The sequence below is a fragment of the Callospermophilus lateralis genome, chromosome 5 (assembly GCF_048772815.1).
Source record: "Callospermophilus lateralis isolate mCalLat2 chromosome 5, mCalLat2.hap1, whole genome shotgun sequence".
Taxonomy (NCBI): domain Eukaryota; kingdom Metazoa; phylum Chordata; class Mammalia; order Rodentia; family Sciuridae; genus Callospermophilus; species Callospermophilus lateralis.
Genome location: NC_135309.1, coordinates 14,591,489 through 14,618,144, shown reverse-complemented (window position 1 = coordinate 14,618,144; position 26,656 = coordinate 14,591,489). Strand labels below are relative to the sequence as shown.

General features: G+C 57.3%; 1 protein-coding gene across 1 annotated transcript in view; it reads left to right on the top strand.

The window, feature by feature from the left end:
* The window catches only part of Ergic1 (endoplasmic reticulum-golgi intermediate compartment 1), a 77,492-nt gene extending 53,252 nt beyond the window's left edge, over positions 1-24,240 (top strand). Inside the window, exons 6-10 of the mRNA XM_076856337.2 lie at positions 2,434-2,538; positions 4,643-4,703; positions 8,696-8,796; positions 11,529-11,651; positions 22,364-24,240. Of these exons, the coding sequence (XP_076712452.1) occupies positions 2,434-2,538; positions 4,643-4,703; positions 8,696-8,796; positions 11,529-11,651; positions 22,364-22,471 (498 nt within the window). The 3' untranslated portion in view covers positions 22,472-24,240. The remainder of the gene's footprint in view (positions 1-2,433; positions 2,539-4,642; positions 4,704-8,695; positions 8,797-11,528; positions 11,652-22,363) is intronic.
* Positions 24,241-26,656: the final 2,416 nt, after the last annotated feature.

Sequence of the window (26,656 nt, the reverse complement as noted above, 5' to 3'; positions counted from 1 at the left end):
GGTGCTCTGTCCCCCTCCGGCCCTCCCCAGCCCCGCGCAGGCTCTGAGAACGTTCCCTACGTCAGCGAAGCCAAGTCAGCAGAGCCTCAAGTCTAATGTGCCCGCCTGGAGCCTGGCGCCTTCACCCCCCCTCTTCCAGGGCCCTTCTCCCCGGTCCCCACACAAGTGTCTTCATCCCCAAAGCCGAGCCACTGACTGCCACCTGCTCTGTGCCACCTCCTTCACTCCCTGTTTTCTGGTGGGGACGGGGCGGCCACCACCTTGCCTGAGGCCCCAGGGAGCGGGGCTGGTCTCGAGCCCAGGTGTGGAGCTCAGCTGCTGCTGCCCTTGGCTTTCTGGGCCCCGAGCAGGGCCAAGCCGTTCCTCATGCCCCAGGCGGGCCCCATGGGCTGCCCCATCCACTGCAGTCCACGGCCCGCCAGGCCGGGCCTTGAAGCTCCGGCTCCGCAAGGTGCGCCTGGAGCAGGCGTGCTCTAGGTCAGCACCGAGATGACCCCAGCCTTCTCACTGTGACACCCGAGGTCCTTGACACGTGACCGCCTCCCTCTCGGGCCTGCTGCCTCACCCCTGCTTTTCGGGGCTCAGCTACTCCAGCTCCCCTAGTTCCTTACTCTGTGCTCTCACCGAGGGCCACTGAGAGGGGTGCACCCCATGTGAGCCGGAGGAAGGGGCACATGCAGGGGCATGAGTCAGACCACAGCTCTCGACATGGGGGCTTAGCGGGTGTCTTCACTGCTGTGAGCCTCAGTTCCCTTTTCTATATGAAGGGAGTGACCAGGTGCCAGGCCAAGGATCGGAGGTCATTCCTTCATTCAGTAAGGGAAGCACCTGTCCAGGTCGGGTCTCAGAGAGCAGGGGACGAAGCAGACAGGTCCCTGCTGGTGTGGACTTACCGTCCAGCAGGAGGAGGTGGGGACAAGATAAGACAGAAGATAAGTGCTCTAGCAATTAAGGGTTGGGGTGCTCTTGTGGACAGGGGAACAAGGAAGGCCTAAGAGGTGACACCTGAGCAGAGACCCAAAGGAGGTGGGACGGCCATGGTGAAGAGGATTCCAGGAAGAAGTGGTGGCCACAAAGGCCCTGAGGTGGGGCATGCTGGGCAATGTCCCAGGCAGAGCAGGGAGCCCACTGTGGCAGACATGTGTGAGCATAGGTGACAGTGGCAGAGAGGACAGGGCAGAGTGCTTGCCAGTAGCCATAACCCAGCACGTGAGGATGTGAACTCTAGTTTTTCAATGCTATAGTGAAATACCTGAGGCTAGGATGGATATAAAGAAAAGTGGTTTATTTGGTTCAGTTCTGAAAGCTGAAAGCCCAGGGTTGGGCAGCCCCGTCCATTTGGCCAGTGGCATCACAGTGCGTACAAGAGGGACCACGTGGTGACACAGGAAGCCAAAGTGAGCCGAGGGTCTGGCTCTGCTATTTTTATAGCCCACTTTCAAGAACTAACCAGGTTCCCAGGAGAACTACACCAGTCCCTTTGGAGGGTAGTGTCCCCTCTGACCTGTGGCCTTCCACTCAGGCCCTGCTCTCGAAGGCCCCACCTCCCAAGTCGTCTAGTGAGAACCAAGCCTCCAACGCGAGCCCTGGGAGATGAGCCACATCCACACCACAGACAGAGAGCCAGCCGGGGAGGGTCTGGGGAGGAGCTGAGAGACCAACTTGGTCAGTGAAGGGCCTAGACCAGGTGGGGACAAGGCAGGCGCTGGGTGCCCAGGGCGAGGCTGCCGTTGCTGTCTGTCCAGAGCCTGGCCTAGGGCCTCCGTGATGGCTGGAGAGGGGCAGGCACTGGTGTGTGGGAAGGTGGTGGACAGGGCTCCTGATGGCCGGGATGTTGGGTGTGACCCCAGGGCCTTGGTCTGCATAGCTGGGAGGGGAAGGTGAGCCTTGTGCAGGAACAAGGAGATCTTGGGGAGCCGTCGCCGTCCATAGCTTGACCTGTGGCTGTCAGCGCTGGGCCCACAGGTTCTTGTCTTGACCCTCCCTGGGGCAAGGCTCTGCCAGTCCTCGAGACCCAGGGAAGGAATGAGGCTGCCACAGTCTGTCCTCAGGGCTCCCCTGTCCAGGGTGGTGGGCATCCTTGGGTAGGAGGTCTTGGTTGGAGTTCAAGGAAGACCCTTGTCCTGCAGCCCAGAGGCCGTGGAGGGTGCTGGGGACCAGCCACTGTCTCGGGTCCTGCTTCGTGCCAGTGGCCCCAGTGTGGGGGGGCACCCACATTCTCCCTCAAGGTTACCCCAGCTCCCTCCTCAGGGGAGTCCGAGGCTCAGAGAGGTGAAGTGGCTCCTTCAAAGTCATACAGCTGGAAATGATATAAGCCACGATCCAAACCCAGATCTGACTCCAGGTCTGACTGCCTGTGCTGCACCTGGATCCCACAGCCCCTGAATCCCACCCTGAACAGCCACACTCCTGAAACTTGCCTTTCTTTCTCAGGTACCTGGCAACTTCCACGTGTCCACACACAGTGCCACGGCCCAGCCACAGAACCCAGACATGACGCACATCATCCACAAGCTCTCCTTTGGAGACACACTACAGGTGAGCAGGGCACACTCGGGGTGGCAAGGCCAGGAGTGAGGGTACAGTAGCTGTGTCACCTGGTCCCCTCTGTCCTCCTTGGGCACAGGCAAATGCCTTCTGGGGGGCCTGCCTGCAGTGTCGAGAGCAGCACCCTGACACATGCCCGTGCCAGGACTGAGGGACAGCGGCCCACCCTGTGTCCTCAGCGGGGACAGTGGCGGCCCACACTCTGTCCTTAGTGGGGAATTCTGACTTAGTGAGAAGTTCTTTAACACGCCCCCAGCTTGGCGCCGTCCACCCATCGTTGCCATCTGTCTGTTCAAGAACCGCCCACCGAGCACCTACTAGCCGCTGGCGTGGCTCACACCAGGAGGCCAAGCGTGGCCCCTGCCCAGGTGGGGCCTCTGGGATGACACACGTTCACCAGGTCACTGTGCGAGTGAGCGCGAGATGAGCCACAGACGCTGTGTGGAGGGAACGTCCGGCACCCACCTCCACCCTCCTCCACCCTCCTCCACCCTCCTCCACCCACCTCCACCCACCTCCACCCTCCTCCACCCACCTCCACCCTCCTCCACCCTCCTCCACCCACCTCCACCCTCCTCCACCCTCCTCCACCCTCCTCCACCCACCTCCACCCACCTCCACCCTCCTCCACCCACCTCCACCCACCTCCACCCACCTCCACCCTCCTCCACCCACCTCCACCCACCTCCACCCTCCTCCACCCACCTCCACCCTCCTCCACCCTCCTCCACCCACCTCCACCCTCCTCCACCCTCCTCCACCCTCCTCCACCCACCTCCACCCACCTCCACCCTCCTCCACCCACCTCCACCCTCCTCCACCCTCCTCCACCCTCCTCCACCCTCCTCCACCCTCCTCCACCCTCCTCCACCCTCCTCCACCCTCCTCCACCCACCTCCACCCTCCTCCACCCTCCTCCACCCTCCTCCACCCACCTCCACCCTCCTCCACCCTCCTCCACCCTCCTCCACCCTCCTCCACCCACCTCCACCCTCCTCCACCCACCTCCACCCTCCTCCACCCTCCTCCACCCTCCTCCACCCTCCTCCACCCTCCTCCACCCACCCCCACTGGGTCAGAGACCAGGCTTGGACCCCAGCCCCAGAGCAGCACAGGGACAGGCCTCCTCCTCCCTCGCAGACTCCCCTTCCTGCCTGATGAAAGCCTGTGGCTCTGAAGGGCAGCTCAGTGACCACGGCCAGAGGGCCTGGGAGGATCAGGACAATCTTGGGTCACCCACCCACTGCCCGCCCGGCTGCAGCCTGCCCTGTGGGGGCCTTGCTCCTGTGGCCGCCCCCGTGCCCTCCTTCCCCTGGGGCCACCAGGGTTCTGTAGGCTCCTCAGGCTCCGGCTCAGGCCGCTGACCTGACTCATCCCCAGTCTTGGTGTCCCTTCCTCCACGAAGCCTTCCAGGGTGTCTGGCTGCGTGTCCCCTCTTAGGGGCCCCTGGTGGCATGCTCCACTTGCGGGGTGCTCATCCTCCTCGGCTCAGCTGTTCCCCACCGAGCCCTAACGAGAGGTGGCCGTGGCCGTAGCCCACTCTGCAACTGCCCCTGCCTGGTGGGTGCCTGCCCAGGTGCCCAGGAAGAGTCTGTCCACAAGTCTGTCTGTCCCTGCAGTGGACAATGGGAGGCCCCAGCTCTGGGCACCCCATCTAGCCTCCTCTCCGGCCTTCTAGACGGTGGCAGGAGCCTCAGGAGGAGTGCAGGGTCCAGAGTCACCCGAGCTGGTGTGTCCCTGTCGGAAGAGCTTAGCTGGACGCCGGCAGCCCTGGTCCAGCCTGCTCAGCTGCTCAGCAGCGGCCTGATGCCCAACAAGCCTGGGTGCCTCTCGGGCCTTGGGGTGCTCTTCTGTGAAACAGGCCAGTGATACATTGTGAGGACTGTAAAGGAGCGACATGGGGGGCCCAACAGCGCGCCCAACTAGGCGCTCACAGGGGAAGGCCGCTGCCTCCCCACACCCAGCCCTTGCTGTCTCCTGCTCCCCACAACTCTGCTGGACCCCTCAACCACGAGTGAGCACCCCAGACCAGGCTCTCGTGGCCAGTGCCCCACGGCCAGGGCCTGTCCCCATGGCTCACTGTGCTTCTCCATAGGTCCAGAATGTCCACGGAGCTTTCAATGCCCTTGGGGGAGCCGACAGACTCAACTCCAACCGTGAGTGTCCTACGGCCCTCAGCCCCGGGAGCCCCCGACTGCAGGTGGAAGGGGACAGGGGGATGACAGAGGGGCTGGGGGAGGGCAGAGGGGGCAGAAGGGGGGCAGAGGGGATGGGGAAGGGCAGAGGGGGCAGAAGGAGGGCAGAGGGGACAGAAGAAGGGCAAAGGGGATAGAGGGAGGGTGGAGGGACAGGGGGGAGGCAGGGAGGATTGTCACCGCTGCTGCATGCTGTTCTGAGTGGCGACAGTGGCCTGAGGGTGATGGCCAGGCCCAAACCCACTCTCACTCCAGGAGGCCACTGTGAGAACATCTCTGAAGGTGGCCCAGGTGGCCACCCCTGACTGCCTGCCCCTCCCCACCCGCAGTGGCTCCTCCCCTCTTCTCCCTTGAAATAGGACAGCCATCTGCACACACTAGACCACACACAGGTGCTGCACACCTCACGCACACGCACGCTTCACAAAGGGGCCCGGCAGGCCTGTCTGCTCAAGCCAGCCCCCATGCTGGACGGGTCACCTGCCTCATCCCCTCAGCCGAGCTCTCTGATTCCTACCACAGCCAGGGATGCAGTGAAAGGAGACACCCTCCACTCTCTGCCCACCAGTCAGTCAAACCCCCGTCTCCCTGTGAAGTCTACCACCTTGAGCAGAAGTTGTTTTTAGTTTTTCGGGGCACACAGAGCATGAGCTGCTGACTCTTTGGCGTTATTACGCCTGGATGGGAAGGGAGGTGCCCACCTGGGCTCTCCCCGGGCACTGCCTAGCCCTCAGTGGGCCACCTGAGGGTTCTGCCGATGGTCTGGCCTTGCTATTGGCAGGTGCTGTCCCTCTGGGTGGCCGTTCCTGCTGCCTGCAGGAGGGACAAGCAGTACTTCTTCACGGACAGGTGCAACCTTCTGGCGTGCAGGGTCTGGACAGAGGCCTGGTCTGTGTGGAGGGGTCATTGTCGTCCTGTGTGAGGGCAGCGTGCACTTCAGGGGCATGTGGGGCAGCGAGGATGCGCTGGCTGTCTGTGCTGGGAAGGCCCCAGTGGCAGAGCAGATAGCGCTGCCGCCAGACGCTTCCGGCTCCAGGCTGAGATAAGTCCTCTCGGGCCTCAGCCAGCCAGCAGGAGACTGGCTTCCATTTCCCAGGTCAGGCCACCTGCTGGCCTCTGGCCTCTGTCCCCTATGCCCAGGCCTCTGCAGAGCTGTTCTCTATGCAGCTTGGAGCCAGAATGGCATCTGGCCCCCGCCTGTCAATCAGGTCTCCGCGTAGACGCTACCAGTTCAGAGAGTCCCTCTGGGCCAGCAGTCCCCACTCATAGGAATGAGCCCATTTCCCCCCTGCACGTGCCAGCCTGGGAAATGACCTGTCCCTTCAGTCATTTGTTGCTCTTGGTTGTGGCTCCAGCAAAAACATAAGCCCATGAACTGGGGGCTCTGCCTTGCCCACTGTCTGTTCCCAGGACTCAGCCTGTGCCAGTAACCACCAGGTGTGCGAGCCATGCCTAGGAGTGATGAGCTGTCACACCTGGACATCACTCGTAGGAGCAGTTGCCAGTTGGCAGTGTGGTGACAGGGGACCTTGGACTCCAGAGTCAGGCTCCCCCACTCCGCAGCACTGGGAACTTGGAAGTTGCTAACCCCTGAGCCTCAGTTTCTTCATCTGTAAGATGGGAGCGTCCCCTCCACCTCTCGCAGGGCCCTGCCATGAGGATCAGCAAGGGGGTGTCAAGGGCTCAGTCCGTGAGTCGCGCTGCAGGTGCGCAAGTGCCAGCCCTTCTCTTCCTTCCCCTTTGCAGTGTCAGTGGCCCACTTTGGGAACAGTTCCCACGGTCACACCTAGGCTGTTCTTAGGCAGAATTGTGTCCTGTGTCGTGGCACTGAATGGTGTGCAACTCACACACGCAGGCTGCTGGTTTAACTGTGTGGGTTGGAGGTGCAGCGAAAGGAGAGCCCCTGCCTCGCGTGTGCAAATCCTGGGCTCCAGCCCCCAAAAAAGACAAAAGAAAGCGCGGCTTCGAAGCTCATCCCACTGGTGAGGTGCAGAGGAAACCAGGGGGCCCTGTGTTGATGGTGTTGGAGGGGCGCAAGGGTACGGATGGGAGATGAGCCTGTGGTCTCCAGGAACCCTCCACCAAGCCCCGCGCGTGCCTGCCTCTAGTGGGCATCTGGGGAACTGCATCAAAGCTTGTGAGCCTCGGGTTCTGCTAGAGAAGAGCACAGGAAAGAACCAGGATAGCTGGGAGAGACCTAGGGAGACGCTGCTGCGGGGTCGCTGTTCCGAAGAGTGAAGACAGGAGCCAGTCAGCCCTGGCCGTGGGGCGGGGCGAGGACGTCCTGTGTGCCCACGTCCTGGGAGGCCCCATCAAGGCCTGGGCCGTCAGGCATGTTGAGCACCTGTTGTGGCGAGGTGCTAGGGACATGTGGGTGAGGACACAGTCTCCCTGGGGCTTGGGTTCCTTGCCTTGGCCTTGAAAAGATGTCCCTGAAGCTCACTCCTTGGAGAGCTGCAGACTCCCGTTAGAAGAAGACGGGCGGCCACATACAAACCCCCGTCTGCAGTCAATACGCAGGAACGTGAGCCAGTCCCGTGTGGAAGGTGGATGTGGTGGTGACCGTGAGGTTTCCCTGTGACGGCCGAGTTTTGCATAAGTTCTAACAAAGGTAGTACAGGTCTGATCTGGGTAAGGCATTCATTCCTTCCGAGTTTAATGCTGTGCCCATTTGGGACACCGTATGTCCAGGGTGGTCTTGGGCTCCTGGATTAAATGCTGAGACCCACCCGTGGCCCACCGACCTGGCTCTTCACAGGTGAGGTCTTTTGATCCCAGGGCATCCTCACACTCTGGGCTGAGAGCCATTGGACACAGGTGGGGCTTCCTGGGTCCAGCTCCAAGGCTGCAGGGCTTTCCCCAGGTTTTTCTGAGGGATTGGCCTGATCCTGTTCCTTCTGGAGACTCAGTAGGGGCCGGGAGGAAGTGTGCCAGGCTGGACCACCAGCGAGTCCAGGACTAGGCCTGCACTGGCCTGGTGAGTCAGGGCTGGAACCCCAGGCCTAGGTCTCCGTGTTGTCTTAGCCCCATGGTCCCAGACCTGGATGCCTCGCCTAGCATCCCAGAAGGCCCGGGAGAATTCTTTCTGCCCTGGTAAGACTGGCGCCTCAGGGCTGCGGCTGGGTGCTGGACCCTGGTGACCTCATGCTTCTCAGTAGCTGATTCACCCGCTCTTCCATTCACGCTGGGCCAGCAACTTCCATCCGTTCATTCATGCAGCAAGCATCTGCTGCCATCTGACCGTACCAGGCCCTGCGCAGGGCTCTGGGGACCAGCAGATGAGTGAGGCCAGGTCCAGGCACCTCCCTGTCCGGCCTGTGGGGGAGGGGCCGGAGTTGTGTCAGCAGGGCAGGGCAGGGCTGAGGTGGCAGGATCCAGGGCCAGTCACTGACAAAGGGGAAAGGGATCGGCAGCTCGCGTCACTGGGCTTTTCTGGTTGGCAAGCTTTTTCTTTTGAAAACTAAAACTCGGTTTGTTTTCAAGTAAAACTATGTGAGCAGTGCCCACGGTGGAGTGGGGTCTCTCTCAAACCCTGCCTTCCTCCCCAGGGCCAGGCTGCTCAGGGCTTCCTGGGATCTTTCTAGATAATTCTTACAGGTGCCCACACACGTTAGAGAGAATGTCTCCTCCTGTCCCAGCTCACGGAACGTGCTGTGTGCCCTCTTCTGTCCCTTGGTTCTTCTCACTGCATGACACCTCTGGGAGTCTACCCTCCCGGCACCCACTCTAGAGGCTGCCCTGTTGATAGATATTAGGCTGTTCCCAGAATTTTAATATTATGTACAGTTCAGGAGAACATCCTGATGGGTGGACTCTCGGGTCCCTGGCATCCAGGGGGGTGACACTGGGGAAAGAGCCCCCTGCTGTGCCAAGTGTCAGGACTAAAGGGACAGAAAGAGCTGTCAGCCAGGCAGTGCCCATCCCCTGCTTCATCCTGCCCGTGCTTCCCGCAGCCCTGGCCTCCCACGACTACATCCTGAAGATCGTGCCCACGGTTTACGAGGACAAGAACGGCAAGCAGCGGTACTCCTACCAGTACACAGTGGCCAACAAGGTGCGTGGGCGGCGGCGGCCAGCCGTGGTCGAGTGCGCCCTCTGCCGGCAGAAGGCGGAGGTGGCGGGCGGCTGTGCCCTGTGATTTCTGCTGATTTCTTCCAGGCTTCTGGGGTGAGGGGACCCTCCCTCCAGGCTTGACTCTGGGTAAAGATGAAAAGACCCAATTCTTGCCATCGTGGGGGTCTCAGAGTCCAGGGGAGGAAATAAAACCAGGAGAAAGGGTGTGAACTGTTTGAGGTCCCAGGATTGCTGATGCCTTAGGGTCCTGCCTCTGGTCCTGGTCCTGGTCCTTTGGGCTCAGAATCTGATTGATGAGTCCGGGATCCGCACTTCAGCCCTTGAGCGATAAGCACTTTATCCAAACTTGGGAGGCTGGTAAATCAGGCCAGGTTGGCTGTTGATTAATTGGCTGTGGAATAACGGGGATGGCCCAGGACCCCAGATCTCAGAGTCATGGAGAAGGAGCAGGTCTTGGCAGAAAGCAGAGTGTGGTTATTGTGAGTGGAATGTGACCGCCCAACAGTTAGTGGCTTTGATCCCAGATGCCTCAGGCCCCTCCAGAGATGACCTGCCAGCGGGCTGTACGTGCTGGAAGCTGATTGGTTGAGATACCAGCTGGACAGGTGGGGGCTTCCCATTTACCACCAGGACTCGCCTTTTTCTGATCCAGGGCCACCAAACCCTTCAGGAGCCATGCATCATTTAGCTCAGCTGAAAACAATCAGAGCAGGGGTGCTGTCGTTTGCTGGGTGCTCACCACGGGCCAGGCCTGCAAAGCTCTCAGCCTGTGTCCTTCCTCAAGCATTCGGCAGCTCTGATACTGGGAGTGTGGACACCCCCTGTTTTACATACCTGGCCACCAAGGCACGGAGTGGTGGTCATAGAACTAGGTAGTGGCCGAGGAGGGATTAGAACCTGGTTCCCCTGGGCTCCAGGCTTGGCCTCTTGATTATGTCACCCACTGGGTCTGAAAAGGGGCTGTGGAGTCGGCCCACCGGAGAGCTGCTGTCCGTTGGTGACTGAGGGCCCCTCTGCCCTGACCCACTGTAGACGGGCATTCTGGTGGAACACGGCAGGACAGTGCTGTTTCTTTGGTTCACTGTGACAAGGGGGGCATCTTAGTCCATCTGCTGTTGCTATAACAAAGGACTTGAAACTGGCTGGTGAGGAGGAGGCGTTGAGTTGGCTCACGGTTCTGCGGGCTGGGAAGTTGAGGAGCACAGCGCTGGCATCTGCTTGGCGTCTGGTGAGGGCCTTCTTGCTGCGTCACAGCCTGGCGGAGGGCATCACCTGGAGAGACAGAGCAAGCAGACTCCCTTGGCCTCTCTTCTCATGAAGCCACTGATGCCATTTGGGGCCCCACCCTCCTGACCTCCTCTAAACCTCCCAGTGATCCCACCTCCAGACACCAACAACATATGACCCTGAGGGGCACATTCAGTAGTAGCACCTCCTGTGACCCCCAAGTTCTGACAGCGACTTAGCGACGCAGGACATGGTTGTGGTCCCAGCAGGAAGAACAGGGGTGCTGGACCACACCCAGGTCACGTCCCGGCTCAGTCATCAGCAGCTGTGTGACCTGGGACCTGCCCTGTCAGCTTTCTGTGCCTCGGTTTACTCATTTGTCAGATGGTGACGTCACAGGACTGCTGTTCAATGAGGCAGTGTGCAAAAGTGCTCAGCCACGGAGAAGGCCTTGGGTCAGTGACGCCTACCGTGGCTATTTTTTGCTCCTTTCCTCTGTCCGCAGCTCTGGCTGTGACCCAGGCAGACACAACCCCATTAGCTCTCCCCTGAGGAAGCTGCTGTGTCTGGCTCCAGGCTCCTATCCCCAGACCTGGCCAGTGCCCAGGCCAGAGCAGCATGCTCAGCGTGCTGTGCGGCCTTGGCCCCAGCCTGCCCTCAGCAGGAAGTCCGGCCCTCTCCCTGTTATCCCTGTGAACAGTTCGAGATGGGGGTTGGAGGTCCCCCCAGTTTAGGTCTCCGTTTGCTGTAGATAGTGGGAATAGCCCAGAGGCGCCCAGCACCCCAAGTGCCCAAACTGGAGATTCTACAGGTTGTCATCCCAGGCCCTTGAGAGCTGAGATGGGGAAACCAAGGTCCCAAGGGAGGGAGGAGCGGCCCAAAGCCACTCTGTAGGTTCAGCCCCTTAGCACCTCTCTGGTTGCAACGTGTGCATCTCAGGAACCCTGGCAGACAGGGCCTCTGGCTGTCCAGGTCTGCAGTATTGGGGACGGCCGGGGTCTGCCTCCTCCCGCAGGCTGCAGACTGAGACCCTCTCTGGCAAAGGGGCTTCCTTCCCTCAGGGACCCAGCACCTACGTGTCTGGGCTGCCTAGCCCACCATTGTTCAATTAATGCAAGGTTCTGCATGGCGCAGAAGTTCTAGGGGGAAATAGCCTCTACTCAGCCTGAGCCCCCGCAAAATCTCTTCCTTTTCCATCTCTGCTTTCAAATTCGTATTTCAGTTCCTGTGCTGCTTCCCGGTCATGTGGTCCATTTCCCACAGCTGAAGAGTCAAAAATGTCCCCCAAGGCTGCCATCTGGGTGCAGTGCCAGTGGCAGAGTCCAGGGCCTGGAGAGGGGGCCGGGGAGTCTGCTCCACGGGGAACAGGAGAGGCCCTTCCCCAGGGCTCGGGGACCCTCTGCAGTGCACGCCCACCCACTGGCAGGCAGCCCACCGGGCGGGTTTGTGCTTCTGATTCTCACAGCGGCCCCCTCCCCACTGCAGGAGTATGTCGCCTACAGCCACACGGGCCGCATCATCCCCGCCATCTGGTTCCGCTATGACCTCAGCCCCATCACGGTCAAGTACACCGAGAGGCGGCAGCCGCTGTACAGGTTCATCACCACGGTGAGTAGCCGGGCGCCGGGCTGCCCTGCGGGGGGCGCCTACCTAGGAGCAGGGCTCGGCCCCCAGGACAGGGAGGGCGTTGAGCGCGTCCACAGCAATGGCCCTCCACCCGAGCGCACTCTCCAGGAGGACGCCTCCCAAAGACCTCCATCCAGCTCCAAGAGGGGCTGCTGGTTCCAAGGGGTCTGTTGGTTTATTTTTTATTTCTACATTTATTTTTGTGGAAATTATTCTTAGCAGGGTTCATCCTTTTCTGTAGGCTTTGTTTGTTGGTTTGTTTGGTACCGGGGACTGAATCCAGGGGCACTCGACCTATTCTGTATTTTATTTAGAGTCAGGGTCTCCCTGAGGTGCTAGGTTGCTGAGGCTGGCTGTGAACTGGCGATCCTCCTGCCTCTGCCTCCCCAGCTGTTAGGATCACAGGCGTGGCCACCGCACCTGGCTTCTGCGTAGATTTCACAGTGAAAACCTGGACTCATTTTTTCCATGCCTTATTTCTGGGTATAGCTGCTCACGGGTCCAGGTTTCCCTCCCTCCTCCCTCCTCCCCCTGCCATCGTCTCTGCCTTGCCCAGTCCCCCTGGGGCAGCTTGGAGCTGACATCTGTTTTCTTATGTGCTTAGTACTTCTAGTAGGTACACAGTTTCTGGTCTCCCATTCAAAAGGTCCCTGAGGATAGAACGTGAGGTCACAGTGTCCCACTTCAGCCAGAGGCTCAGATGTTGGGGAAGCTGGAGTCACAGAGTTGGAAGAGGTGGGCTGATTATCCCTACCTCACAGATTTGGAAACTGAGGCCTATAGGTAAATACAGCATTGGAAGGCCCTATCTGTACCTCTTCATGCGTAGTTGTGTGTGTGAGACTCACTGTGTTCCCTAGGCTGGTCCTCAACTCTTGGGCTCCAATGATCCTCCTGTCTCAGCCTCCTGAGAAGCTGAGACTGTAGGCACATAGGACTGTATCTGGCTTCAGACATTTAATAATGGTTCAAGATCAGGGTCTAGTCCCTGTGCTTTGGTTCCCTGCTGTGACTAGGTCTATATTAGTCAGGACTTTGACAGAACCTGTGGAGCTGGCTTCAGGGGTACTAGGCTTCAGGCCTGGCTGGATCCAACTACAAACAATGTCAGGAACAGGTCTCTCTCCATCTTGTGATCTGCTTTTCTCCATATTGGCTTCATTCTCAAATAGAATAGGGCAGCAAAAAAATAAAATGCCTCTTCCCTGGTAATTCCACCCAACTCTCAGAAGAAGAGTGCTTTGGTTGACTCAGCTCAGGACCCCAGTGTCCTTAGAGCTTGGAAAATGGAGTCCCCTGGTTGGCCAGTCCTAGGTCTTGTCCCACCCTAGAGCCAATGCCATTCAAACCACAAGGACAAAGGTTGTGCAGGATGGGACTTGGGAGGAAAATCAGGGAGGGCAGGTCAGTACTGGGGGGCAAGCGGTCAGATGTGCATGACAAGGTGTCGTCTTCTAATCTGTGACACAGGAATCACGATCCTTGCTCTTGCTACTCCCCAGGGCCCTGTGGGACCCAGGGAGTTCATGAGAGGGGACGCTCTTTGCAGGTAGGAAAAGCTGATAGGTACGGTGTGCCCTTCAGAACGGCTCTCTGCCCTTTTTGTTCCTTTTTCTTTATACATGTACTTTTTTTTGCATTACAATTCTTATTACACATATATACCACAGTTTTTCACACCTCTGGTTGTATATAAAGTATGTTGACACCCAATTTGATTCTTCATACATGTATTTTGGATAGTGATGACCATCACATTCCACCTTCCTTGCTAATCCCCTGCTGCCTCCCTTCCCTCCCACCCCTCTGCCCTATCTAGAGTTGTCTATAACTCCCATGCTCCCCCTCCCTACCCCACTATGAGTCAGTCTCCTTATGTCAGAGAAAACATTTGGCATTTGGTTTTTGGGATTGGCTAACTTCACTTAGCATTATCTTCTCCAACTCCATCCATTTACCTGCAAATGCCATGATTTTATTCTCTTTTATTGCTGAGTAAAATTCCATTGTATTTCACATTTTCTTTATCCATTCATCCACTGAAGGGCATCTAGGTTGGCTCCACAGTTTAGCTATTGCAAATTGTTCTGCTATAAACATTGATGTGGCTGTGTCCCTGTAGTATGTTGTTTTTAAGTCCTTTGGGTATAGACCAAGGAGAGAGATAGCTGGGTCAAATGGTGGTTCCATTTCCAGAATTCCAAGGAATCTCCATACTGCTTTCCATATCGGCTGCACCAAGTTGCAGTCCCACCAGCAATGTATGAGTGTGCCTTTTCCCCCACATCCTCACCAACACTTATTGTTGTCTTCATAATAGCTGCCATTCTGACTGGAGTGAGATGAAATCTTAGAGTAGTTTTGATTTGCATTTCTCTGATTGCTAGAGATGATGAGCATTTTTTATATATTTGTTGATTATCCTCTCCTGAGAAGTGTCTGTTCAGGTTCTTGGCCCATTTGTTTATTGGGTTATTTGTTTTTTTGGTGCTTAGCTTTTTGCCCTTCTTTGACTACACAGAAATGACAGACTTCCCTTCAACAAATGGCACCAGCCGCAAAGCTGGGACTCCACGTGCAGATGGGGGAAAGACCGTTGCCACACGTGCAAGGAAGGAGTCATCTTTAGAATCTATACACAGAGAACTACGAATTAGTAGAAAAAGTTACACAACCAGAGAGAAAAACGGGGGCGTAACTAGGCTGTGAAGTTCTCTAGAATTGGAGAAATGAGATTCAAACCAACAGACCCAGGTGTCCCCTGCACACAGGGGACATGAGAAACCTGCCTCTCATTAGAGATGGGAGTATGCAGTGGGGGCTCCATATGCCACTCGTACCCAGGTAACTTGTCACAGCCACCCTGGGGGGACACACACAAGCCCTCTGACCCCCATCAGGGGATCTGATGGCAAATGATTTCGCCCAAGGTCCCACAGGCTAGCATACCCCAAGTGGGTCTGGGTGCTAATAGGTATTCTTATTCTGCTCCAACTGCATGCCCAGATTAGGCCAGAAGCCAGGGTACACATGGGTGTCCCGGCATGTCCATGCGGGAGTGACTTGCCCCTCAGGGACCCTGGGGTCTGTAGCACTGACTGGCTGAGAAGCCTCCCATGCCCACCTCTCACCGTAGAGCTGAGGAGGCCTTTCCATGTCCCCAGCCCGTTCCTCACACACCGAGAGCAGCTGAGGTGCTGGGCCCTCAGATCACTCCGCAAGTGGCTGAGAAACGAAGCCATTTCACTTGTGCATTCAACAGGGCTGGATTTGCCACACTCAGGGCCCATGCTGGGCAGGGTCAGCTGAGTGGCCATGAGCCCTGCTGAGCCCCAGGTGCAGGAGGCAGCTCTGCCCAGTGACACAGGGCCCAGGGGAGGTGCTGATCCCACTGGAAGCCCCCAGCACTGGGCCTCAAGGGCAGGTGAGAGGGGCCCAGGGAAGGGTCCTTGTGGGGACCAGTCTCCTCCACGTGGACAAACCCCCTCCCGGGTCAGGCGAGCCACTGTCCTTCCCAGAGCTGGCATTTCCCCATAGCCACCTGGGAAGACCTCCTCCCCCACCCAGAGACCAGACCTCTCCAGGACTCCTTGTCCCTCCTCCTCCCTGGGCCACCCCACACCTGCACCTGGGGCCGTGCTGCCCCAGGCACCTCCCGTCAGTGTTCGAGGGCCTGGAGGTTTCTGGAGGCCCCAGGCTGCCATCTTGGTTGCCAGAGCAACCGTGGGGTCAGCCCTGATGAGCCAGCCGGCCAGTGTCCCTGGCAGATGGCGTCATTGTGGAGCTTCAAAGGCCCTTGTCACGGGGCAGCAGATGCTGGGATAACAGGAGGGCACACGTGCTCCCGGGAGCCCTCAAGGCGGGTGGGGCAGGGAGGAAGGGGACACCTGCTCTCCTCCCCTTTCTCCCTTTTCAAAGCAAACACTTGCGTGGGAAGCCTTCTAGTCCAGGTGGGGGGCCTCTGCAAATAGCCCCTTGGAGGGGCTGCTGATGGAGGGGGCTTAGGCCAGGGTGTCGTCATGTGGCGGCTGCAGGCCTGCGGGAGCAGCTGTGGGTGGCTGGAAGGAGGGGCAGGGCCCTGTGCGTGCTCCCTGCCACCAAGGGCCTGCTGAGCCGGGCTGCCCCCAGGGCTCCTGCCCGCAGAGGACTTGCAGACTCCCACCTGAACCCCCTGCTGAGCCCTCAGCCAGGCTGTCCCCAGCTCCCCGCCTGGACCCCACCGACCCCACTACCCCACTGCACCTTGCTCAGGCCTACACTGTGTTCTACCAGAAAATTCTGCCACCAAAGGAATAAAGAGATAGTATTTGACGACACGCAAGGGGCTCCCTCCCACACACACACACTTGTCCCCTGCCACCTGCTTTAGCCCCTTTTCTGAGATGGCTACAAGTGGCCCATGCTGACAGATTGGATGGCTTTGGACGTGTCAGATCTCTTTGCTTGTGTGGTTTGTTTTATTTTAGGGGGAACACCCAGAAGTCATAGCTGTGACAGTTGTGGCCCACCAAAAAGTGCCAGATGCCACTCACGTGCTCCTGTTGAATGGCCCGTGGCACCTGGTATCCTGCAGGGCCAGGGGACCAGGGGGTTTTGCTGGAGTACACTCTGCCCACCAGCGTGCTCCCTGACACTTTCCTCACTGGGAAAAGAGCCCCCCAAGATTTAGATTGCACTCCTTAGTCGCCAAGTCCGATAATGGCCTGCAGGCCTGATTTCCCTCCCAGCGTCCAGCATGGGGCTGGGCTGGACCCAGGTGCTCACAAATACACAAGAGACAACTGCTTACAGAAGTAACTATCGAGTATCCTTATTAAATACCTACTGTATGCAGGTGGTTTCACAAAGATCCCCTTTGACCCCCCTACCCCCAGATGATGCTGGCCATGTGTTGCACGATTTCAGCTGAAGCTCGGAGGATGCAAAGGCACATCCAAGGTCGCCCTGAAAAGAAGCTGCTGTCCACCCAAGGCTGGGTGGCTTCAGCCTTTCAGGTCCCATTCCCTGTCTTTGCTTCTTTGGGTCTTTGTGTGCATTTGCCTGAAACAAAAGGCAGTAGCTAGGGAGAGCCAGCAAGGAGGGGCGGCCTTCAGAACTAACCCGAGACTGACTTAGAACTGAGAAGGAGACCTAGGGAGCAGGCAAGGGAGGACGCGTGCCCTAGCCATCGCCAGGCCCTGGGTCCATTCCCAGCCCATGTACACACACGCGTGCACACACACACACACACACACACACGAAAAACAGGGTTTTAGTCACCAAGGTTGTGTGAGTTGACACTGGAGCAGGGGCACATTGTCCACTCTGTCCTCTGCCTCAGCCTCTCTGCTCTCCAGGCCTGGCACAGCGCAGGCAGGTTGTACATAGGTAATTAACAAATATCAGACAGATGGCGGGCGGGCCTGGCTCTTCTTCTCCCAGGTGTCCTCTTTTGTCTGAGTAGTAGAACAAAACCCGCAGCAGGACTCACTGATTGAGGCCTACGCTGAGCAGAAGCTTTGGTTCAGATCCTGCTGGGGCGTGTGAGCTAAGTCAGATCTCGCCGCAGGTGTAAACTGGGGACAGGTTGACCCACCTGGGCCTGGAAACAGAATTGGAGCCCCTGGCTCTCCTCTGCCCAGTTCTGAGGTGGAAAGGGAGCATAAGACAGAGCAAGCTCCTTCGTAAATAGGAGGCTCATTTTTAAAGTTACGAAGCTTCTTATTTCCTAAGCTGCAGGTGGGGTCCCTTATTTCAGGATATTTGGTGTGCAAACCTCCTTCTTACAGAGAAGGGTCTCCTGTAGAAGCCCCCCGTCCAGGGGGAGAGGCACTGAGGGTGTCTGCGTGGGAGTGAGCCAGGGAGTGTCACAGGAACAGCAGCCCCCCCAACACACACACACTCCCAGTCCCGGGTCTGGTCACCTGGATTTGCTTTGGTAGTTCTGTGACCTTGGACGGGCTGGTCCCTCTCTGGTCCTCTTGTCTTCTCATCTGTGAGAAGCGGGCACAGTTGCCAGGACTGAGTGAGGAGGCCAGGAGAAAGGACATGCAAGGCCCAGCACACAGAAGGTGCTCAACAAAGGAGTTTGGAGGAGGGTGGGTACTGAAACCGTTATAGAAGTGGCAGAGAGGGAACCCCACTGTTCGCCCTGGGCCAGGGGTGAAGGCAAGGGGTCTGGCAGGGTGACGTGACTGGGCGGAGTCAGCGTTCCTTCCGAGACAGTCCCCACCCCTGCCCTCGACTTGGGTGTCCTCATGGAGGCTCCAGCCTGTCTGCCTCCGGCAGCCTCTAATGGGACTCAGGTTCGTTATTTATTTCCTCAGACTCTGACTCTTCCGCAGGCTGGGAAAGCCACGCTGACTGGGGAGGACAGGGGATGAACAGTTCCTGGCACTCAGGTCACACCCCGGCTGGACGGCTGTCCCGTGCTGATGGCAGACCCTGTTTCACAGACAGGGGAAATGGAGGTTCGGGATGCCAACCTGGTGTCCTTTAATTTCTGACAGGTGGCCCTTCTGGTTCAGCAGCCCTGCCTGTGCCTGCCTGTCCCCTGCCTGTCCCCCACCTTGGGGCCAAGTGGAGAGAGACAGCAGGGGCCAAGGGAACAGGCATTCGCATGTGTATCAGGCTGTGGACACTCACTCCAGCCCCGCCGGCCCTGAGAGGCACTGGAGCCGGGGGAGCATGCAGGCTTGCGGTGACAGGAGCAAGCCCGGCCATCTCCATGATGGCGCGGCACCCGCAGGGCCCAGGCTGGACTTGCCCGGCTCTGGCAGCGCCCAGATTAGGCGGGCGAAGGGTGCCCCCCCACACCCGTTGCTCCCCAGGGCCCCGTTGTGCATTCGCTCACTCTGCCCCCGTCTCGCCCTCTGCACCCTGAGAAAGGCCTGTTCTCCTGACCCTTCTGTGTGTGGAAGGTCAGCAGACTGTGGGAACTAAGGGTCGTGGATCATGGGGCATCTGCTCCATCTGCATTTATGCTCATGCGGGGGGATCCTGCCCATCCTGCAGGCAAGGGAGATGCCAGGTCACCACTGTGTTTCGCCAGGGCTGCCCCAGCCCCTCTCAGGCCTTAGCATCCATCACCCCTGCAGGTCCATTCCCTCGCACATCAGCCGAGCAGTATGGGCTGGGCCTTCTGCCCGCGTGGCACTGACCTGTCACAAGCACAGCTCCCTGCAGGCCGCTCACCGCGTCTGGACTTGAACGTGGTGGCAGAGCAGGTAAGGCGCAAGACGCTTCGGGGGGGCCCCCCCTCCACGGCTTCCTTTGCCATGGTTTCAGGGCCCACAGACAGCCACAGTACAAAGATACTAAAAGGAAATACTCAGACGTAAACAAGTTTACAAGTTTTATGTAGCATTCATTACAGTGTATTGTTAGCATTGCTCTATTTTATTGTTATTTATTGTTGGATCTCTTGCCGTGCCTAGTTTATAAATTGAACTCATAGATATGAATATATAGAAAAAAAAACAGTATAATTGGGGTTCCACGTCATTCGTGGCTTCAGACACCCATAGGGGGTCTTAGAACATGTGCCCTAGGATGAGGGAAGATACGGTAATGAAGGGGGGCTGGGGCAGGCTCCAGATTCTCTCAGCTTTGAGGAACCCCTGACCCCCTACACACCTCCTTGGTTGTCTAGAGACCAGTCCCTGCCACAGAAGCAGGGTGCCAAGGACATTGCTCCATTGAGTGACACTGATGGCTATGCAGGGAGCTCACCACAGGGTCCCCCTTAGCCTTAAGGCTGGTGGGGCCAGTGCTTAGCAGCCCCCGTGGTCCCGGGGCCTCGGTTTCCCCAGGCTGTTTCCCAGTGTGCACAATGACGGCGTCAGACCGGGTGCCAGGTGTGTGTGAGTCACAGCCACTTGGGTGCCTCACTAAGGCTGAGTGCGGATGGGGGGGGCGTGGCTATTTTTTGCTTTGCTCTCCATTGCACTTAAGTCACATTTTCCTATCCTCTGATCCAAGCTCTAAAAGCGTTTTGTGGTATAAAATCTCCCATCATCTGATCCACTCCACCAAAATAAAACCAGCTCCCTGCCGTCACCTTCCCTTCAGAGAGCTCCTGCGTCATGCTTGGAGGCTGGCAGGGAGTGGCCTTGCCGCTTAAAGACACTCAGCATAATCCCCCAGCGTCCCCAGCCTCTTCACTCCCTGGGGGGCTGCTCCAGTTTCCTGGGGCTGTTATTCCTGGAATGCCAGCTGCCCCACTTACCAGCCATCCGCACAGACCTCCTCTGTCTGTCCCGGGCCCTGTAAGCCTCTGCTTAGCTCATCTCACGGAAATATCACTTAAAAAATAAACGCGGCTCAATTTACCCCTCCCTCTCACCGTGGCTGGCTCCAGTCTCCGCCACTTGGCACCAATGCATCTATTAAGTGCTGCCGTCTCTCGGAGCCCCGCAGGATTGCATGTCAGTCACTGGCCACCTCCCTCAGCGCCCCCCCCCCCCAGACTCCAACATAGCCTTCTTCTGAGACCTATGGTCATTTAAATGCCATTTTATATGGCATGGGGAGAAGGGTGGGGGCTTGGGAGGCAGACAGACATGCTGTGTGACCTTGGACAAGCTGTTTCCCCCTCTGAGCCCCATGGGTACAGCAGTAAAGAGCCCCTCCCACAGGGGGCTCTAGTGCTCCTGCTGCCCTGTGGATGGGTGGCATTGGTACTTCTGAATGGCATGAAGTGGGTACTGAAGGAAAAAGACGTTTAACGTTTTCTTGCAAGGCAGAGGTGGCGGGACACACCTAAGTACTGGGGAGGATGAGGCAGGAGGATCACAAGGTCAAGGCCAGCCTGAGAATGTTAGGGAGCCGTGTCCGAGGTACGAGGATCGGAGTGGGGCTCAGTGTGGAGAGCCCCGGGTCCACCCCGTGCTTCAGCCTGCAGACCTTCTGTGACCTTCTCTTGCCGTCTGTCATCTGTGTTTCAGTTCCTCCAAGTCACGAGAAAGCAATTTTTTAGACCAGGAAACCTTCAGCTGGGGGTGTCAATGGTAGAACGAACGTGTGCTTAGCACACACAGATGCTCCTCAACCCATGATGGGGGCATGTCCCAATCAGCCCACTGTAGATTGAAAATACCAAATCAAAGATACACTTAATTGCTGGGCGTGGTGGTGCACACGTGTGGTCCCAGTGACTTGGGAGGCTGAGGCAGGAGGATTGCAAGTTCAAGGTCAGCCTGGGCAACTTAGCGAGACCCTATCTCAAAATAAAAAATATAAAAAGGGTCGGAAGTGTAGTTCAGCGGTAGAGAACCTCTGGGCTCAATCCATAGTGCCAAAAAAGAAAAAAAAAATAACATTTAATACCTGTAACCCACCCAACACCATAACTTAGCCCAGCCTACCTAGAACACGCTCAGAACGCCCTGTTAGCCTGCCATGGGCTGCGCATCCCACAGGCTATTTTATACTGAAGTGCTGGACTGTCGTGGAATTGCTGCCGACCCCACTGAAAGGCCAGCAGCATGCTTGCACGGACACACTTTCACAGCGTGAGGAGGTCCGGCCACCCTACATTGAGTATTCAGCAGGTGGGGCTTTGCGTGTCTGCGACGCAGGAGGATGTCACTCTCGGAGCACAGACTCCCGCACTTTGAGCCCCAGCCACCTGCAGTGGCATTGCACCGCTGCTCCAGGGTCTCTGTGCCTCTGTACAGTGGGTCCAGCATCCTAGGGGTGACCTGGGGCTTCCCTGAGGTCTGGGCCTGCCTGGTACAGAGAAGGCACCGTCAGCGTCACCTGCTCTGCCGTGGTCTTCACGACGTGCCGGCAAGTTAGGGAGTGCACATCTACAGGCTGCGTCCCTCGTCACCCCTTCTACCGCTGCTCTCTACCTGGGGACATTTGACCTCCAAGGGACATCGGGCAATACTTGGAGACATTTTGATTGTCACAACAAGGGGGAGAATGTAATCTGGGCGTCACATGTGGAGAGGTCAGGGATGCTGCTGAACACCCTCCAGGGCACGGACAGCCCCCCATCGTGATGAGCCAACTGCTGACAAATGCCAGGGGCTGTGAGTGACGACGGGTCCTGATGTCAGCTCTCCCGGAACCCCAGCAGCCTCTCCCTGCCTTGCCATGCCTGCCCTGGGTGGGTTTATTGTGTGGTTATCTGTCCAGTACCCCCCCCCCCAACTGAGATGACCCAGACTTCCAAGAGTGTGAGGTTTGTTTCCAGCCCCAGCCCCCCCAGGCCAGCGCTGCCAACAGCCCACCCCACGTCGCAGATCCAGGCTCAGGTCCCAGGATTGCCACCTCTGGGCTGTGTCAGACCTTGGGCCAGTGGCACTGCCTTTCAGACCCGCCATCCTTCATCTGAAACTGGGATTATTAATAACCAGTCAATGTGGAGTGGCTGTTGGGAGGACAGGCTCCCGGGTGCAGGCACACCTGTATTCAGGTCACAGCTCTGCTACCCAGTGAATTGGGGGTGACCTCGCTGACCCTCAGTTTCCTCGCCTGTGAAATGGAATTACTAGGGTCTTAATTCCTGTGGGAATTAAGGGAGCTGATGTTGGCGAGCATTGCTTTCGTGATTAACATGAAATTCGTCATCTAACAAGTGGTTTTCTCTGAGCCCTGAGTACTCTGGACTCTGTTGGTGTCCACACAGCCAGCAGAGCTTGTGATGCGGGAGGGTCTGGCTGGCGCTCCCTCCAGCGCCGGCCTCTGACGCACACCCCCTCTTTCAGATCTGCGCCATCATTGGCGGGACCTTCACTGTGGCGGGCATCCTGGACTCCTGCATCTTCACAGCCTCCGAGGCCTGGAAGAAGATCCAGCTGGGCAAGATGCATTGACACCCTCCAAGGACCCAGGGAGGCTGCCCGCCCTGCTCCTTCGCCCTGGCTCCTGCGGCCCTCTCCCGACCCGGTCTGGCTTCCTCCCAGCCTGCGCATGGGAGGCGGGGAGGCGAGAGTGGCTCGAGGTCCCGCAGCTACCTCTTTCCCCGTGTTTCATTTTAGATAAATTACACTGCCTAGAGTTGTGGTGTTCCTTTCCTGGGGAGCCCCAAGACCAGAGTCAGGCAAGGGGATGCTTTAAGATGTGGGGATCCCCTCCTGGGAGGGCTGTGGCCCCCTGCTTCTGAGGGAACAGTCCAGCATCCCCTGGCCAGCTGCCATCCAGGCTTTGACAATCTTGCAGCCCCGCCATGCGGACACACTAATCGCCTGGTGTCTCTCTGGGCAGCCATCGTGGGCTCTCAGCCTTGGGACCAGCCTGCCCACAGGCCCTCCCACCTGGCACCATCCACCCAGAACAGCACTTTCCAGGCAAGCCCCTGAGATTTGGCGCTGTAGCTGGAACTCTCCCTTCTGCCCTGTCCCTCCTGCCCCAACTGGAGCCCAGGCTCAGGTCCTTGTCCCCACCCCTGCCCTGTTCTTCCAAGAAGCAGATGCCCGTTTGTTTGGCAGCAGCGGTGGGGTCTCAGATCTGCCCACTGGTCACAGGAGGGTCACAGATTTCCCTTCCTCTCCTGTCCTTGTCCCTCTGAACCTCCCACCATTGTGCCTCGGCCTCTGTGCTGTGTGGCAAGGGTATTTCTTGGTGGAGGGGCTGGTTCCCCCTGCCAGGCGCCCCCACTGTCCTGTTGGAATCTGCAGTGGTGGGGTGGGGTCTCATGTGGGAAGTCGCCCTTGAAGAGCAGATAGTCATGGTTTACATACTGTCCAGACAGAAGCATCCTTCCTGCAACCCTCAGAGGAGGACATCTTGGCCTCTCCCAGATAGCCACCTCTGGCCCCTAGGCCTTAGCTGGGGGAGCAAAGCAAAGGAGCCTGTCTCCGCCCTGCAGGCCTCCACTTGGGGCGCCCAAGAGTCCCAGTGCTTGGACCTCTTCAGCGTGGTTCTGGCCCACTTGCCATCAGCTGCCCACACCCTAATATGTTCCTAGCCCCTGGGGTTGCCCAGTGTTCCCCAACTCCTCCTGAGGTGGGTCCCCTATCCGTGCTCCCCCTCATCCTTCCCTTTGGGTCCTGAGAGGGAAGGCCAGTGGTCCAGACATGAATTCCACCCAGGGAATTCTAGCTATGCCCTCCATCCCACAGAGCCCCGCCTGTTTCCCTGTTTGTATGGAGATTGTTTGCATACTTTTGTAATGAATGGGGAGTTTCCAGTAGAAAGATTTTTTAAATTATCTATATGGATAGCTCAAGTCTCTGCCATTTGTAATTTTTGGCTCCGAATTCCAATGAGCAAAGTTTCCCCTTTTGCATATGAGTTGATGTGTGTGTAAGCTGCCTTTGGTTATTTCTGTTTTCTGTGGCCACTTGGATGGATTTTTTTTTTTTTTTAATCATTCCATTCCCAGTTATGGAAAGGAATCCCTTTGGTGTATGAATCCCGGAGCCCCATGGAAGATGGTAGGGTGGGGCGGGTGGGAGATGTGAGCCCACGTTTATGCGTTTTTTAAAAAACTCTGAGGACATCGGGGACATCAGTTTGCTATGGAAGGTCAGTTTCCTCTGACCTGTTATTCTTATAAACAAAATCTCAAGGGAAAAAAAATGTTTTCTTTCCCCACTCATAGGGTTCAAATAGATTATTAAAAGGCTGATTTTCAGAAGTATTGCTGTGGGATTCTTCTTCTCTTTTTTAACATACTTTTAGTCGTAGATGGACATGATACCTTTCCTTCACTTATTTATTTTCATGTGGTGCTGAAGATGGAACCCAGGGCCTCACAGGAGCTGGGCAAGGGCTTCACCCACAAGCCCCAGCCCCAGCCAGACCTGCTGAGGGATTCTTTCTGCTCTGGCTGTGGCTGGGGAGCCCGAGGTTAAAAGCAGGCAGGATGGAATTTCATTCCACAGAGCAGAGTCGGAAAGGCTGAAAAGAAGATCTTGGGGGACCAAGAGAAGCACCTAGAAGACAGTTAGGGACCACTCGCCTCCTTGTCGTCTCTGCCTGGCCTTATCACGTCTGAAGAGGGGCTGGGAAGAGCTGTAGAAAAGGGGCTCATTGTGATTAAGTCTGACCACTGGCACCCCAGTTCTATTAATGGGACGATCATGACATCACAGAGGGTCCACAGGCCAGGCATCCTCTGCTGGGTCAGACACCTACAGACCTGACACTTGCACACTTGTAGGACTCCAGTTGTGTTAAAGTATTTATCCAAAAAATAATGTCTCCTGCTCGCTCTTAAGCACTAGCGCCTCTTTTTTTTTGGAGGGGGGCAGTTTGAGGGTTGAGCTCTGGGCCTCTGGCACGCTAGGCAAGCGCTGTACTCCAAGGTACACCAGCCCCCAGCTCCACTTGTGCACAGCTAAACACTGCAGTTGTGTTCTGTGCTGGACATTCTGCTGCAAGACAATAAAACAGGCGGGGTGCGGTGGCCTGCGTCTATGATCCCAGCTGCTCAGGAGGCTGAGGCAGGAGGGCCGCAAGTTCAAAACCAGCCTCAGCAACTTAGCGAGGCCCTAAGCAACTCAATGAGACCCTGTCTCTAAATAAAATATAAAAAAGGGCTGAGGATGTGGCTCAGCACCCCTGGGTTCAATCCCTGGTACCAAACAAACAGTACCCCGGGGGAAAGATCTGAAAGGATGATCAGAAGGTAAAGGCCCTGGGGTGGAGCCAGTCCTTGGTTCCCGCAGAATGTTCCTGGATCTGCTGTCTTCCAGCAGGTCCTGCTCTCCGGGCTTCTGAAGCCTCCTCAGAACAGCACCGACACCCTGGGGACAACCGGGGCCTCAAGAAGCTCACCTGGGTGATAGCAGGTGCCTCTCAAGCCCTCCCTGCTCTCTTACATCCCTCTGACACCCAGAGCCGGTGGGCCAGCCGAGCACCCCCACCCAGCCGCCACTTATGTGCGCACCCAGACCTGTGGGCGCTGCCGCATGCTTCACCTGTCCCACTGTGATTTAATGAAGTCCTAGTTAAGTCAATGACGGACAACTGGAAAGGAGCCTAGCAAAGTTGCATGCTCTAGCGAGGGTTGATGAAGGTCAGCTTGTCACCCAGGTCCAAAGGCCCCTAAGTCACGTGCGAACAGGTCCGCACATGAAGACTCGGCAGTGAGGATCCTCCAGGTGCCTAAGAGAAACCAACCCTAGAGCTCAGGTGGTTATGTCACGAGACAGTTCTGTCAGGAGAAGGAAGAACTACTGGGATTTCTCAAAGGGCGAAAGAGGAAGGGATAAATGAGAAATAACTTTTCCAATTATCTAACCAAATGTGGATCCCAGTGGCCCCATGTAAGAAGATTTCTGAATGTGGGGTTACAGAGCAAACCCACAGAAGGGTGGGTCACAGGCTGGGAGCTGGGGAGTCTGAATAAAACAAGCTCTGCAGGCGGTGGTAGAGAGGGGGGTCCTAGGCAGACAGCCCCAGGGCCTGGGCTGGGGCCTCCCGGGGCGGAGCTTGGGAAAGAGTCAGGTGCCAAGGCAGGGCTCCTAAGTGAAAACTGGCTTGGGTTTTATTACTATGTCACAAATGATTTTTTTTCTTTGCCTGCAACAATGTGGCAGGCCACTGAAGGTCCTGCTCTCTTCTTAAGAAACGGGTTTTGGGGCTGGGGTGCAGTTCAGTGGTGCCACGGGTGCTTCCTGCTGGGTTCCAGCCTTGTACCAAAAGCAAAAAAAATAATGGAAAGGAACTGGTTCCAAATTCCACAGCAGAAACAGTATCCAATAATGTGAAGGGGACACTGGGGCAGAGACACCACTGTCCCCCCCCCCCCCCACCGGGCGAGGTGCTGGCCTCTGTCTCCTTCGGGCCTGGTGTGCTGTGGTATTCTCTGTGGGTGGTGACTGCTCTTTGGTCCTGTTTCTTACAGATGGCAGTTAGCGTCTTTTTTCTTTTTAAATATATATTTATTTTAGTTGTAAATATACCTGTATTTTATTTATTTATATGTGGTGCTGAGACTCGAACCCAGGACCTCACACATGCTAGGCAAGCACTCTACCACTGAGCCCCAGCCCCAGAGTTAGTGCCTTTTTAGGAAGGAAGAAACAGACTCACCAGCGAGTCCTGGTCAC